At 34.8% G+C, this 15733-nt stretch overlaps 1 protein-coding gene across 3 annotated transcripts in view; it reads left to right on the top strand.

Annotated features, from left to right (window-relative positions):
* LOC129757187 (C2 domain-containing protein 5) overlaps positions 1–15733 on the top strand; it is a 73681-nt gene that overhangs the window by 48610 nt on the left and 9338 nt on the right. For all 3 annotated transcript variants that reach the window (XM_055754319.1, XM_055754318.1, XM_055754320.1), the window contains 3 exons: positions 8211–8594; positions 8652–8709; positions 12719–13254. In XM_055754319.1, the coding sequence (XP_055610294.1) occupies positions 8211–8594; positions 8652–8709; positions 12719–13254 (978 nt within the window). The remainder of the gene's footprint in view (positions 1–8210; positions 8595–8651; positions 8710–12718; positions 13255–15733) is intronic.

Consider the following 15733-nt stretch of genomic DNA (forward strand, 5'->3'; position numbering starts at 1 on the left):
ATCAACTACAAAAGATTCAACAATATTTAAAAAAAGGAGCAGGGATCAGGAATAGCTCCGATCAACAAACGTGGTAAACACACTCTCTCAAGGAAAACACCAAAAAATATCCTTGGACACGTCAAGCGTCATATCGCAACGTTCCCAAATACAGCAAAGGCAATTGCTGAGTTCGTATTCGAAAATAAGGTTAATACTTAAAATTTTAATATTGTGAATTTAAATAAAAAATTTTGAAACGTCGCTGGTGAACTGGCAACAAAACACAGACTTCCGACAATCTAGTTCTTCACTTTCCTTTGTCGGAAGTCTTTCGGAAGTTGGAAGTCCGGACTTCTGAAGTAAAATTTAGTGGCGCTATTATATCTGATTCCGAATGCCAGCGACTATGATGGTGAGTTTGTTTCAATCTATTATTTATCTATTATTATTTCATTGATCTTTTTTCTTTAATCCACCACGAAAATACTTCAAATGTCCGAAGCGAGAAGAACTACGCTACTCGTAGCCTGGATCCGCTCATCCGGAAGACATCGGGAACTTGAACAAGTACATATAAGGCCCGTATAAGCCATGATCCCGGCTACTCACGGCCATGGAGAACTATATTTTGTGCCAGTCAGAGATGTTGGTGTTCCATGTTCTAGCTGCTGGAAATACTGTTTTGCTGGAATGTTTATGATTGTTTGATGTGAGTGAAGAATTCAAAGTAAATTTGTAATGACATTAATGATTTTATTGTGTATGTTTATTCTATTCTAAAAATTAAATAAAAAAATCTGAAATCAATGTTTTGTGTATTGGATTTTGAATTTATAACCTTTTTTTGTTCTTGATTTTTAATAAATCCCTAATTTTGCTGAATAGCCCGAATTTTCCCTGCCGGATAAGTGTGGACAAATATCTGGCAAGCTTAGCTTTGAATCATTTCCGATGTCCTAGTTTCATTTTTTTTATAAAAATCAAAATTTGTTGCCTGTGATCGGATTGCGGAATCTGTATCCTGTTTATAACTTTAGATTTTCTGTTCGGTTCGTCATTAGGACAAAATCCTGATTCGGATCTCGGTTTTTCATTTGAAACTAAAATCAAATTGTTTTTTTTTTCATATTCGAAACTCATCATTCCGGAATATCTAAAGAAAAATTACAATCCGTTTTTTGAAATTTAAATTTGAAATTATTACCCTTAATTCTCATGCAGATTTGAAACTTAAAAAAAAGTTTTTTGATGGTGTTCAAGAATTGAAATATTATCGTACGGAATTTGTTCCAGTTCTTAGTTCATAAGTTTGTGTTCCTATATGTACAAGAGGTCCGAAAGAAATGGAACATTTTATGCATTAATGGCACGGTATTTCAGGTTTCCCAACTTTGTTGAGTTTTCCAAACGATTAATTAAATTCACAGATCGATGAAAATCTAAATTTTTCGTCACAAACAAGTTTTCTATTTAATCAGCAGTACTTTTCTATAAGTGAAATTCAACAAATTCGAAAGTTTTTAAACCGCTTTTGAAAAAAGCTTCTCCCAGACATCGAAATAAACTGTGCAGGCAATCAGCGCCTTTGAATATGCAATTAATTGGCGAAGAGCACAACAGCAATTTGAACTCATTTTGAAATCCAACATTTTCTCATGTTTGCGATGTTCTGATCTCTATTTCTTCGAATAATCCAACGGCTTTTCACTAAAAATCTGCAAGAAAATGAGCAAAAACTAAAAACGATAACTTTTAATTTGTAATTTTTTTTGAAAAGTCATAATTGCCAGGTTAGCCACATAACTAGCGACTTATTGCAACTACTTGAATGGCCTAAAATTTCTTGGTTTCTCACGTTTCTCCTAAATATTTTGAAATATGATATCAACGTACTCTTTTTGGCGTTGAAGGATATGGTAACCCTACTCTAGGTCTTCCCACCGTTCCTATGTTCTTTTTTATTGAAACTTAATCATTTGATATAGAGGGTTTTAGCCATTCGTTCTATACGGGCCTTTCTTATAGCAAATGTCCTTTTTCCATCCAAAAATTATCATATAATGACCATAAAAATAACTCTAAAACTATACCTATACCAAGGAAAAAAGTGAAACTTTCACATAAAACAACCCATATGCTTCTAAATGCTGTCATTTTATCAGGAGAGGTGTTTGTTTGTGAGCCTTCGAAAAAACAGATAATCTACATTTTAAGTAGGATAAAAAAATCTCCAACTACAAAGCAATTTTAGCCTATTTGAAACTCAATTTAAAGGCTTTCAAACGTAGAAAACAGATATTTTAACTTCAGACTTAGTTAAAGATGATTATCAGAAGAAATTTTTATGTTGATCAAAGTTACCCCGGTGATCAAAGTTCTCCCAGTTTACGGTAACGTTTAAAAGAACAGCTGCGTTACAGAGACAATCTCTTTTTCTAAAGCCGTAGTAGATGTATCGTTTAGACTGTTTGAGCTATATAGTTTTTTAACATGCGGGAAGCTTCTTGAATAGTCTGTTTATTTACCTTACTTTTAAGGTTATTTAATGAGCACTGCAATTTTGCAAAAAAAAAGTATTTTGAAATGCTTTGATTAAATACTTTCAATTTATCAATAGCCTATTACAAGAAGTTTCACAACTGAATCTATAAAAACATGTTTATTCCAATCAATAATAAACCAGGCAATCTGAAACCAAAAGCAATTTGAACAAAATTCTGAAGATCTTTCCTCTCATGTAAATGTTTCAAATTTTTACAACCATTTTGAATTTATAAAATAATCTTTAGATGCATTTAAAATGAAAAATCCAACTCAATAATAAAAAGGAATTTCTTTCATTTTATCTTCGCTGGTGATATCAAAGGCTTTCGCCGGAGCCATTCTTAAATACTGATAGAACCCAAAATAAAAAATGTAGAAAACTAAAAAAATATCAAGATACAATTACGAAAATGGAAATTCCGGTTACTCACCGAAAACCTCCAGCTTACGACGGGTTTGTAGAACACTCGGAATTTTCCAGGGTCTCTCAAAATAATGAAAAAAAAATTTTTTTAACAAATTTACAAAAAAAAAAAATTCAATTGACACTGATCACTTCTTTCTATAATTAAAATATTTTCGTTTTCTTTTTGTGTGTGTTTCATTACATTAAGCAACAACGACAATTATCGCAATAAATTTATCACTTCATAGGCTAACGGACTTATTTTGGACCGGGTACATATTTTGGACCACCTTGCAGCTTTTTTCCAGTATTTCTCTCATAAATCTTGTTGATCATGAAAATTTTGAACAAATAAAGTTAAAGCTCCTTCTTAGGATTGTAATTATATATAACATTTCATTGGAATAAGCTGAGGAGAGAAAATTGAAAATAAAGTTTTGATTTTTCACAGTTGGGCCTAATCAAGGCCATTTCAGGAGGACGTACCGTTATTGGAGTCAACTTTCAAGAGGTTTTCTGCATAGCTGTGATGAATTTAACAACTACAAACATCTTCACTTTAAAACTAGTTTGCAAGCTCGAAGAACCAAAAAAACTTGTTTTAATAGCTATTGGACTCATGTCGAAAATAGGCCCTACTTAATTCCTGAAGGACTTATTTTGGACCACTCAACATAACCTGGGTATTAAACTCTCTGTTTAATGTTCATGAACGTAATAACACGCAAATGGAAAGAATTATGCACACTATTTCAATCGCTTATTACAAATAAAATATAGGATTATGGCATTAATCAACTCGCTAAAGCCCAAACTCGCCTTAAGACGGGGTTCAAATTGACATAAAACCAAGCCAATCATTGTTTTAACTTACTGTTCGTGCATTATGCTTTAAACCACGTTATTCTTACAATTCAAATTAATGGCAACTGTTTCATCAGTTGTCAAAAGCTACAGCTTAAAGAAGCTTAAAAACATAATAAAACTGAACATGCACCAATTTTTATAAAATCATTATTTTTTATGCTTCATGAAAAATTATTGACAGTTTGATCTAAAAATTATAACCAATCAGGGTTGATTTTTGGGAAAAAAGACTTGGTTGGGTAGACGAGACGAAATATAAACCCCGTCTAAAGAAGGGGTTTGGAAAAAAACGACAACAAAATTTATTCAACTATAGCTAAACATGTTTCAAAACTTGGAAAAAATTGGAATGTGTAAGCTAAAAAGTACATAAAATCTAGTTTTGTTGTTATGTAATTATAAAAAAAAACTGTTGAAAAATTTACTCCAACGAAAATTGTTTTCCTAGAACAAAAGTTGTTTTACAGATAAAACTGATTTTTTGGGAATTTTACAGTGAAAAAATCTAGCTTTTAGATGGTTAAAAAGATAGCATAAATCTTGCATATTTTTATCTTTTTTAATCTATGTTTTCTACAGAACTGAAGCCAAACCAAATCTACTAAGGTTTTGAAAGTCAAAATGCATCAATTGATGTCGCGGAGTTGATGATGTCAGACTTTCTTAACTTATCATTGGGTCACCTGAAGGAGATATGCGTTCTGAAATTTGATCCTAAAGATAAGCCATCTGGCCAGTATTTAACAACAGTGCAGAACAATTTCATCGAGATTGCAGTGTGCTGTCAGAATTTTCAAAACATTTGAAACACACTATATAACGGAGGAGTTGTTTTTGCGTTTGACACTAGACTTATCGAACAAACGAAACTTTACTACAGAAATAAAAAAGACAAGATTAAGCCATTTTGGATTTTTTTGTGACGTAAAAAAACGATTGTATCGAAAATTCATACGAGAATGGCAGAAACTTCAAAGAAAAACACGCTTTAGAACGTAATGAATTCCAATTTCTCGCGTGAGCTTTCTGTCCGTCGTATGAAATATCTTAAGAATTCACAGGAAACTGCTGCAAAAGTTATCAAAACAGCTTTTAAATTTGTATTTGAAGCCCTTGGAGCCAAAGGGGTATAAGTGCATAAAAGCAAAAGTTATCCATTACAAGATTCGGAACTCTAGCGAAAATCGACGGACAAAATCGAAAAGCGCCACCATCAAATGCTGCGGCAGAAATGCAACTAATTAATAAAACACGCTAAGGAAAAAAAAACCAATTTATAGTACACGGTCGGAAATAACTAGCAGTTTGAGGGTTCATCTGCACGACAAACACACTGAGGTCTCTACGTGGTCTTGGCTCTTCAGAATTAGCACGGGTTTTCGGTATCAGAGTCTCCAATCGCTATTCAAAGCTTTTTCTTCCTTGGGGGCTGTTCAGATACCACTTAGATAGAAAAATGAGATTTTAGACCCCAACCCCCGTCCCCGGATGTTCACGTGGGGTGTTGGCAAATCCCAACCCCCGTCTCCGGATGTTCACGTGGACAGATTTGATTTTTTTTTTCAAATCTAATTTGAGAATACTTTACACTACTTTTTGCTTTTTTGTTATTGAAATGGCTGATTCGGAAAAAAAACGAAATAGCACTTCCTGATATAAAAAAGTTTTGAAAGTTTTGAATTTCTTATTTATCATATTTATCACATGCTTTCAAGTGGCTACTAGTTGTTTAACCTTAAACTGGGAAGCTTTGCTATTTTAAGATTTTGATTTAAACATCTTAATAAAACTAAATAAAATTTATCAGCATTTTAATGAATTAAACTAAATTAAATTAAAACCTTGGGAAAAATCTGTAATATATCAAAAATCAGCATCCCAATCAAAATAAATATTGGCCACGTCATCAAAACCCTGAATCGCAATATCCTGTTCCGTGGAATTTGGAATCAATAATCAGGCTCAACGAGATATGCCATGCAAATTAGTTATCTGTTTTGATTGAAAATTTTTTTAATGAGAAATCTGAATGCGCAATAACGAGTGAGGTTCTTAATTAAATTGAGTTAGTGGCATAGCTTTTCTTCAAAAATTGGTGAAAGTATGTCAGAGTGCATTTTCAAATGTATTTCAAAAATAAAACAAAAGCATATTAGAGTGCATTTTAAACCCCCGGAACAAGGGGTAAAAGTGAAAAATTCAATTATCGAAAAATGTTGACCTTTTCTGTCAGTAGATGGTGTTAAGGTTTGTTAAAAGATTGTCCGTTGGCATTTATATGCAAAATTTCAAGAGCTAGGTATCTTTGAATATATTATTTTTGATAAAAGCTTATTTCGAGAAAACACGCTTTTAGATTGTTGTGTTTGGTAATTTTTTTTCTTAAAATTTGAAAAAATCATCAAATTTAGTTTGAAACATGAAGAATCGTTTTGCATTATTAACTCAAAATCGACCATTTCTGCATTTAAACCCTTTTGGTTCCGAGGGCCTCATTTCACATATAGAATATGTTGTCCAGGCTACAAATATTCTAAATGGAAAGAAATTGCGACTGGTTTATGACAGTTTTTGTATTTTCTCGCAATAAATCTGCATGCTTACATTTTGTTTCATACGACGTAATGAAAGCTCACGCGAGATTTTATTTTGATTGTGTTGAGGCCTTTTTTTCACTATGTTGTAAAGTTTTTTGGTCCTTTGTTTTTTTTTCTTATTTTATTATTTTTTTATGTTTCGACTAGAGTCGTTTTACCACCTTTGCGACATTCGCGACTTTATATCAACACTGCAACTGGCGGACAGTTATTGCAAAACTTATCCGGTACAACTGTGTTCGATGTTTACTCTTGGGCTCGAACTTGCGGACATCGGCTCTGGAGGCAACTGACTTACCAACTGAGCTATATCACAAGCCCTTCTTTTTTTGTTAATAAATGGAATGTCACCATGAAGCTTTTTTTAAGTTTCCGGCATAAATTTTTATCTTAAACGATTACAACTTTTTTCAAATACTGCTCAGTCTTTTGTCGAAAAGGAAAAAAATCTGCAGCGAATTTATACAAAATAGGGGAGATGAGGGCATAACGAGCACCCAGGGCATAATAAGCACTACTCTTTTCTACGAAAGTACGTTTTTTCTTAAATAAATTTTCATTAGGATTTGTTTCGTACTTCCTATAGCATTAATTTTTCACAAAAACAGGAATATTCTTATCATCTTTACAGAGATATTTAAAAAAAAACGGCTATGTTTTCAAGTAACGATAATATTATAATTTTTGAGCATCACGAAATAAGCTCTTATTATCTTAAAATCACCTTGATCTATAATGTACGCACTGCAACATGCTGTACACATTGTTTCTCAATTTTTACCATCATCAAATTTTCGATTTTTCACTTTTATCAATTTTAAAACACGTTTTTACTTAAATTTATTGACTAGGGGCATATAGAGCACCATATTATCGAGGCATAATGAGCATTTTCTGCCGTAGAATCTAGCAGCGAATTAAAATTGATTTATAGAGCCACACCTTGACTAGTTTCCATCCGACGATTTTGCCTATTGGTAAGGTGTCGGAGAGGTAATCAAAAGACTAGAATTCGATTTCTGTTCGAGGTGATTTTTTTTTCATTTACAATTAATTCATGATCGATTTTTTTATTGATACATTATACGGCTAGTAGCATCATCCTCCAAACAAAGCACATAATGTATGAGCGTGCGTGAATTGTTTGTATTCTACAAACAGACCTAGATTATTTTGTTACTGCTTTGTTTGATGATTCTACGACTCACATGACTTCATCGAGTTGAATTCGCTGCTAGTTTCCCCGGCAGAAAACGCACAACTTGCCCTGATTAATGGTGCTCATACTGCCTCAGGGGGGGGGTTCTCATTATGCCCCTACAGTGGTTGGTTTTCAGCTTTTGGCAAAAATTTTTAAAACGCATTTTTTAACGTTTTCATCTAGTTTTTCACGTTTCAGCCCGTTAGGGAATAGGCTTTTCAAGTGTCTGAACACGAAACAATAATGTAACCTCCATATTATAGCTATTTTCTATAATTAAATAAGCGTTTTCCTTAAGGTGGCCATTATGCCCTCATCTCCACTACTTTAGCAAAATACATAAGATTATCTAACTGTGGAAAAAACCTAACTAGAGAATAAAATGAAGATAAAAAATGAAATTTCAAAAGTGTTCCGGTTAACATCTGATAAAAAAAACTCATAAGCGTTTTAAATTTCTGTTGAAACAAAAACCTTGTCATGTATCACCTATGTATCAGTTGAGTGATGTTCGACTCTACATCCGTATGGAGCCGATCTTCATCCATGTGGATCAATGAAACGGTTTTCAAGTTGGGTTTAATTTAAATATTTGTTTTTTTTTTCATTGCAGTGAAGATGTTTGCGTATTATCTGCTACAGGAACTGCCGTCGTTGTGTGTTTGCAGAATAGTGAAAGTTTCAATAGCGACTCTACCAATGTTTCGAAACCGCATGTATCTACATGTGCAAAAGACGCTATGACTTCCTCTTTAGAAACGCATGATTTAGATGGAGAATTCAATAGTGTGGTAGACTCTTCAATTCCTATGAAATGCTCGGAAACTCAAGAAAATTATAACCCAGATGGCGAAAATAGCATGGTTTTTGACAGTAGTGAGACGGCTGCAAAAAACATCCCCCAGAATCATAAATATAGCTGTGAACTGTGCCATGTTCCATACAATCAAAATACTATTCCTTTTAGAATCAACATGATGAAATGTGCTGCATGCCGGTAAGGACATTATCGTAATAACAGTTAAATCAAACAATAACCATTTCCCTTTCCTAGGACATCTAGTGTGCCGGATATTCTATTGTGCACAATAGAAATCCCTGAAGAACTGCAGGTAATTGATCAAAATTTTAACTCTATGTGTGTCCATGTGAGTTTTTTAACCCGAATCCGCTCATGAGTGTCAATATGACACTATTACTGTTTTATGGACACCCCCTCAAGGCCCAGACAAAAAAACTCCCTAATCAGACCTTGAGTGTCGATTTGACATTCCTCGCTTAAAGTCACTATATCTCTCTTGTTCCTCAACCGAATTGAATAAAATCTACAGTTTTATAAATCTCGTAATGTAGCTCAACTATGTTTTCAGACAATATCCAGCTACAACACTTCAATTTTCTGTTATTCAAAGTCTAAGAAAAAATCTGAACAAAAATACTTTGGAAAAAGACTGTGGATCAGTTACGGATTGCTTAAAAAAAAAATGGAAGTTAGAAACTATATATGCGCTCAAAGATATCCACAAAAGAAAACCACAAAAAAATGAAATTAATTGTGTAAAAACCGTAAATCTCGAAGTGAGCTTTCATTACGTCGTATGAAACATCTCAAGAATTCACAGAGAACTGCTGCAAAAGTTATCAAAACAACTTTAAAATTTGTATCTGACATATAGAATATGTTGTCCAGGCTACAAACATTCATTATTATTAAGAAGTTGCAACTAGTTTATGTCAGTTTTTGTATTTTTCCTTATAAAACTCTTTGTTTTCATTTTGTTTCACTTTTTGCCAGTTTTGAGAACTTTTTGCCAGTTTTGAGTATAAAACTGGCAAAAAGTTCTAAGAGCATCACTGCCGTTGGAAGCATAATTGTCACATGTTAAATAAAGGCAAAGCGAGAAAAACGCTATTAAAGTTTCGCAAAAACACTTCACTGTTATCGCACAGTTTCGCAATTTTTGTTGACTTAAATGCCGTAGATCCCTTAAATATACTCCCATCATATGAGCCTCGATGATTTTTTTCGAAAATGAACTGAAAATGAACGAGCCGGACTATCGACTTACAAGAAGGTAGTGACTCCAAATCGCGATGATAAACAAAATACGACGGCCAAAGCGCGATCCCGGAGGCTGTACACGACGATGCTGACGAAGTTTGACTGCGTGGTAATGGACGACGAAACCTACGTTAAAGCCGACGGCAAGCAGCTTCCTGGACAGGAGTTTTAAACGGCAAAAGGAAGAGGAAAGGCATCAGATATTTTCAAGTACATGAAACTGTCAAAGTTCGCGAAGAAATATCTGTGGCTTGAAAAGCAGCATTTTCATAGCTTCCGGGACAGTCAACCAAGAAATTTACGTGAAAAAGTGTTTGAATAAACGTCTGCTGCCTTTCCTGAAGAAACACGATTGTTCCGTACTGTTTTGGCCGTACAAAATCAATTGGCGAAAAAAAAAACGTGGGGGGGGGGGGGAAATATGGGGAAATAAAAATGCAGTTCACTAATTAATGCGCATGTCTTAACAAGTAGGGACGTTGACGGTTACTCAAATGCGTGAAACAATAAAGTAGCCGGCCGTACATTTCCTTTTGTCCGATCGGGGTACGAAAAACACGTGCTTCGATCCATCCATGTATCATTGTTATATAGTCTGTTCAATGAAACCTAGTAGAAACGGGTCGAAACAAGTAGAAATGGATTGACAGTTGATCATCTGTCTCTTTCCAATTGACTTCGACCGATTTCTACCAGGTCGAAACGAATCCTGCTGCCGAGCTGGATCGGTTTCGACTGATTTCAACTTGCTCCGTTGAACAACGACCTGACTTGTTTCGACCAAAACATTGGCTCGTTGAACAACTACCAGTTGACAGAAACCAGTTGAAACCGATTTTTACTAACGATTGAACGAAGCTATAGATCAATGCAAAGTCAGCCTATCGACTTTGCTTCTTCTAGACAATAATACGGTGTGGGACAAATGGTCTTGTGTGGCAAGAAGTTTTCTCAAATCACGCTCTTGGCTCATTTTCAACACCTTTCATGCTTCCTAATCTAATCTATCCGTCTATAATTTTTATTACATTCATTTGATATTCATCCTATTAGAATGTATAGTTCAGCGAAATGCCATTAATCATTCAATTAAATTATTTTTCAAAATTTATCCACATATAACTAAAACCATGTTGACGGTTAATTAATTGAAAAATACGGGTTTCAAACCACTTTTTTATATTTTTTGTTGTCATGCACTTTCATGAAACATTCATGTACACTAGACTGCCTCATAATTGTATGGGAAATTCAAAACCTGTGAAAAGTTATGCGCTGCAGGCTAAAATTGATCCTAGGCCTAGTTCAAGATCGCTCAACGAGCCTGAAGTTTGCATGGGATTTTGAGACATTTTGTTCGGGAGAAACATGAAAACCCAGTTTTTCATCAATAACTTTGATTCCCGTCGGCCGATTTCTTTCAAAAACGGGTTTTCTTAAAGCCTAAATTATGAAAAATATTTCATCCGAAGACTGCATTTCGATAAGAGTTAAGATAAAAAAGTTATTAGGCTTCAAAAATGGGCTAACTTTTTTAAGGATGGTATTCATCACTGTTAATGAGTCGGGGCGGTCGAACATATTGACGCCTCATTAACAGTAATGAATACCACCGTAAAAAAAGTTAGCCCATTTTTGAAGCCTAATAACTTTTTTATCTTAACTCTTATTAAAATGCAGTCTTCGGATGAAATATTTTTCATAATTTAGGCTTTAAGAAAACCCGTTTTTGAAAGAAATCGGCCGACGGGAATCAAAGTTATTGATGAAAAACTGGGTTTTCATGTTTCTCCCGAACAAAATGTCTCAAAATCCCATACAAACTTCAGGCTCGTTGAGCGACCCCTTCCCGTGATCCGATCTGGCCCAAATTTGGCATGAGATCTTGTACTAGGCCTAGGATCAATTTTAGCCTGCAGCGCATAACTTTTTCAAAAGTCGGGTCATTTGGAGCACTCTAAAGTACACAGTACACATTCATGAAACTTTCAGAAAATCATGTTTTCATCTAAATGGACCAATCTAGGGGGTGCTGTGTTGAAAAAAATTTTGTAAAAATTTCTTTATACAAATTTGGGCCAGTCTAATGCCCAACTATGCATGCCTTTTCTTTCATAGATTTACATTTTACGTGTCCATACTTCAAACAAAGTCTGCGTCAAGGCTGGTACATTTCAGGCAATTTCGTTCGATCCTGACCACCACGTCTAGTAGTCCATGTTATCGAAAGAATTATCTACAGTTGAATGATCAAGCTACAATGTCAGTCAGGCAGCAATGTCAATACTGAATGAAATTTTGGTACTCCACTCCCACCACACATACGATCCTCTTCCTATTTCATTTTCTGACTGTGTTGGGAGGTGTAGAATCTTCGGACATACTGAAAACTATTAGCTATTCTCAGACTCTTATCAGTTAACTTTTATTTTGTAGAAATATTTCCCACTCTTAAATAACGGAAAACTGAAGTGTTGTAGCTGAATATTGTCTGAAAAACATTACGAGGTTTCTAAAACTGTCAATTTTATACAAATTGGTTGAGAGATATAGCGGTTAAAGCCAAGAGTGACAAATTGACACTCCAGGTACACTTAAGCCTAGTCCACACTAGGCAACATGAACTGCGATTTTTGTTATGAGACGAACTTTGTTGTCTGTTGTTGTTGTTGGAAACTTGAAACGGTCTCAGTGTCTCCCGAAGAAAATGGGAGACGCTGAGACCGTCTCCTAGTGTGGACTAGGCTTTACGGGTAAATAAATCTGGGACGGGTGAGGCTTAACTTTTGGTGAAAAATTTAACAAAAATAAAAAAAGAATTTGATATTTGTTCCGGTCTTATTTTATAAATAAAAATTTGATATCTATTCGGTATTCAATAGAAATCGATATATTAAACTTTTCTAATAGTTTTCTGGTATTCAATTCTCAGAGTTTCTCGCTTAATCACATAAACCCTTCTTATATTATATAATTGTTATTTTCGATTAAATAGTTTTCTTTAATGCGCTCTTTTTATTCGATTAGCTGTACAATTCAATGAAGTTGAATTATTTTAGGTAAATGGTCGTGGGATTATGATTCAAGCTTACGCAAGCAGAGTGAAGAGAGACTTGAAAGGCGAATCTAATGCAAAAGAAATTTCAGATGTTCTCCCATTTTTGGAAATAGAACTTCATAAGTTATTGATTAATAAATTAAAAATGAAAGGAATGAACGCAATTTTCGGGTTAAACACATCGATTGCAGTTGGAGAGAGAATGATGGCACTAGTAGCTACAGGAACGGCTGTGTACTTATCAGCACTCCAGCAACCAATGACCCCTAAAATTGTGGCCGGTAATTCATGGACTAATTCAGAGAAACTTATAGAAATACAGAAATCGATTCAAGAGACTGTTGAAAAAAATAGAGGTATATACAACATTAAAAATATTCCTACATCAACGATACAACAGGAAATACCAGACGATTCCGACGCAGAAATGCTAGAGATAGATCTAAACCATGGCAACAAGGAAATCTGCTTGTTAGAGGTTGATGATATTCACGATCTAGAAACGATCTCAATGTTGATGGAATCATGCCAACCAGAGTAAGTATATAGTGTAAGAGTAGTGTAAGTTGTGGTCAGTTGTGTAAGTGCGAACGTGCGCACTGCAAGCATCCACTTGGCCAACTATTATGTGGTGGTAGATTCAAGCAGATCCTACCGGCTTCGCTTGAATTTTGGCGACAGCACACTAGCGCCGAATAAGAGTTAACGGGTTGGGATCCAACCTCTTTTTTGAACACTTTTCACGCACACTCATGCTCCAGTGCAATTTACATCACCGTAAACAATATAAGAAGAATCATGGTGTTAGTGAACTGACGTTTGATATTCAATGTTTTGGTGTGATGATGTGCTTCTACTCAAAGTTTGAATGCAAAGTTTCAAGCTTCAATGCTTTAGAACAGGGGTTTCCAGATCATTTGCTCGGCGGAGCACTTTTGAAAACCAAAAATTTTGGCGGAGCACCTACATTTTTGAAAGAATGAAAAACCCGAGTTTTGAAAACTTGATAATATTTATCGTTTAAATAAGATGTGTCTTGTCATCGTAGTCAATAAAATCAGTTATGAATGACTACTTTTAAAATAGTCTTGTGTTTATCAACAAAATATGTGTCATCGAAAATAATTGATATCAATAGAACAAATACGCTTCCTTAGATTTTTCAAGCTGTAACAAGTTTGGTTAAATTTGTGTCAGTTGCAGCCTGACGTCTGGTTCCGCGTTCAGTCGGGATCGGTAATTTGTCTTCGTTGCGATATATGCGGAAAATCAAGACTCACATAGATAAGTTTTGGAAGAATAAGTTTTGCTTTATCGGACAAAATTTAAAATTTATTTTTCAGTTGACACCAATACTCCTCCAACGACTTTCTGGATACGAATCTTTTCCTAAGCCTTGAATCCGATGTCATCTATCAAGCATTCATATTCTTTCGATGTTAATGATTCTGGTTTCCTTGACATAAAATTAGGCTGTTCCACGCATTTAAAGTCTTCGATCTTTTTATTATTTTATGATATTATTCGGGGAATTTTGCTGGAAGCTGTTCAACAAATGCTGCGGCAAAACATTATAACTGTAATTGCAAATGACTACACTAAACACGTGGGCCTGTTAGTTTAAGTTCACACCAAGGAAAACAAAAAAAAAATATCAACGAAAAGTGGTGTGATTGTTCGGATGACAACTTCAAGGTTATTTGTGATTGAATGCTTCTTAAATTCGGAAAGCTGTCCAGGTTGCGCTTTTTGAGCGATTCTGCTCAAAATTTGATTTTTGATAGTCATGATTTTGCCGTTTTAATCGAAGATTGTCATTCCTTTACCTTGCATTGAAAGACTGAATTCAAACAGGCGAGACAACGGTTTTGTACGAGATAACCAGCTATCTTTGGTAGGCTAACCATCACTTCGCACAACGCCTTGAATAACCCTAAATTTTTCGGTCGAGCCTTAATAAAGTTGATTAATTTTATGCTTTCGTCCAAGACTTCCTTCGAAGGCGATGATAGTTTCTTCGTTGCGAGTGCATGTCGCTGAAGAATGTAATGACTACTACCGCAACTTTTGGTATTTTCTTTGGTCTTGGCACGACACCAGCAGTATTTCCAACTATAGCTTTTGCACCTTCCATACATACAACAATGCAATTTTCCCATGGAATATTGTTGTCCGTAATATAATCATCAATTATTTAGCTTGAAAATTTCAGCCCCCGACGTGGAAGTTGACAACGGTTTGCAAAGGAACAAATCTTATTCGAAACATTCAGAACCTTGATAGCGAACAAATATCATAAGAATTGCCAGTCCTCCAACATCTGTGGATTCGTCAAGCTGCATGTCGAATTTTGAAGTTCTCCATAGCTTTCAACATCTTCAGTCATGTCACAAATTCGCCGAGAAACCGTGTTGTCAGACATGGGAATCGAATTCACCAATTCCACTGTTTTATTATCAACAATGATACGGACGACTTCTTGAATATAAATAAGGTTTGATTAAGTTTTCAGCAATAGTATGCTATTCTCCAGCTTTTCCAATCGGTAGCTCGCCAAGTACGGCGCAAGAACAGCCTTTTCATTGAGTGTTTTGCACACTCAGTCCTGCGACACAACCTTTTTCGATCAAAGCAGTGCTTTTTGACAATTCACCATTCTTTGCCAACATCCCTGCAGAGAATCAGCCGCCAGTAAAAACCTGGGGAGGAAGACTGAATAAAAAAGAAAAAAAACCTTTCAAACGTCAAATTTCTCTCATCAATCTACCGACCAGTGCGGAGGTTCAAAATTTTACTTTCTTATTTAGTGATTTTTAATAGAACTTGTTTGATGCTGAAAAGCACTTGTTTTGCATAAAACAATGATTTAATTAGGTTTTGTTTTGCTCTGGAAAATTCTTGTATGATATGGCGTATTAAGTCGCTCAAATTTCGTCAAAGTTTTGAAGCTGATAAATAAAAATGGTTTGATTAATTGTTGTTCTAAAAATTTAGCTAAATCTAAATTTAGCACCCA

This window comes from Uranotaenia lowii, chromosome 3 (genome assembly GCF_029784155.1).
Source record: "Uranotaenia lowii strain MFRU-FL chromosome 3, ASM2978415v1, whole genome shotgun sequence".
Taxonomy (NCBI): domain Eukaryota; kingdom Metazoa; phylum Arthropoda; class Insecta; order Diptera; family Culicidae; genus Uranotaenia; species Uranotaenia lowii.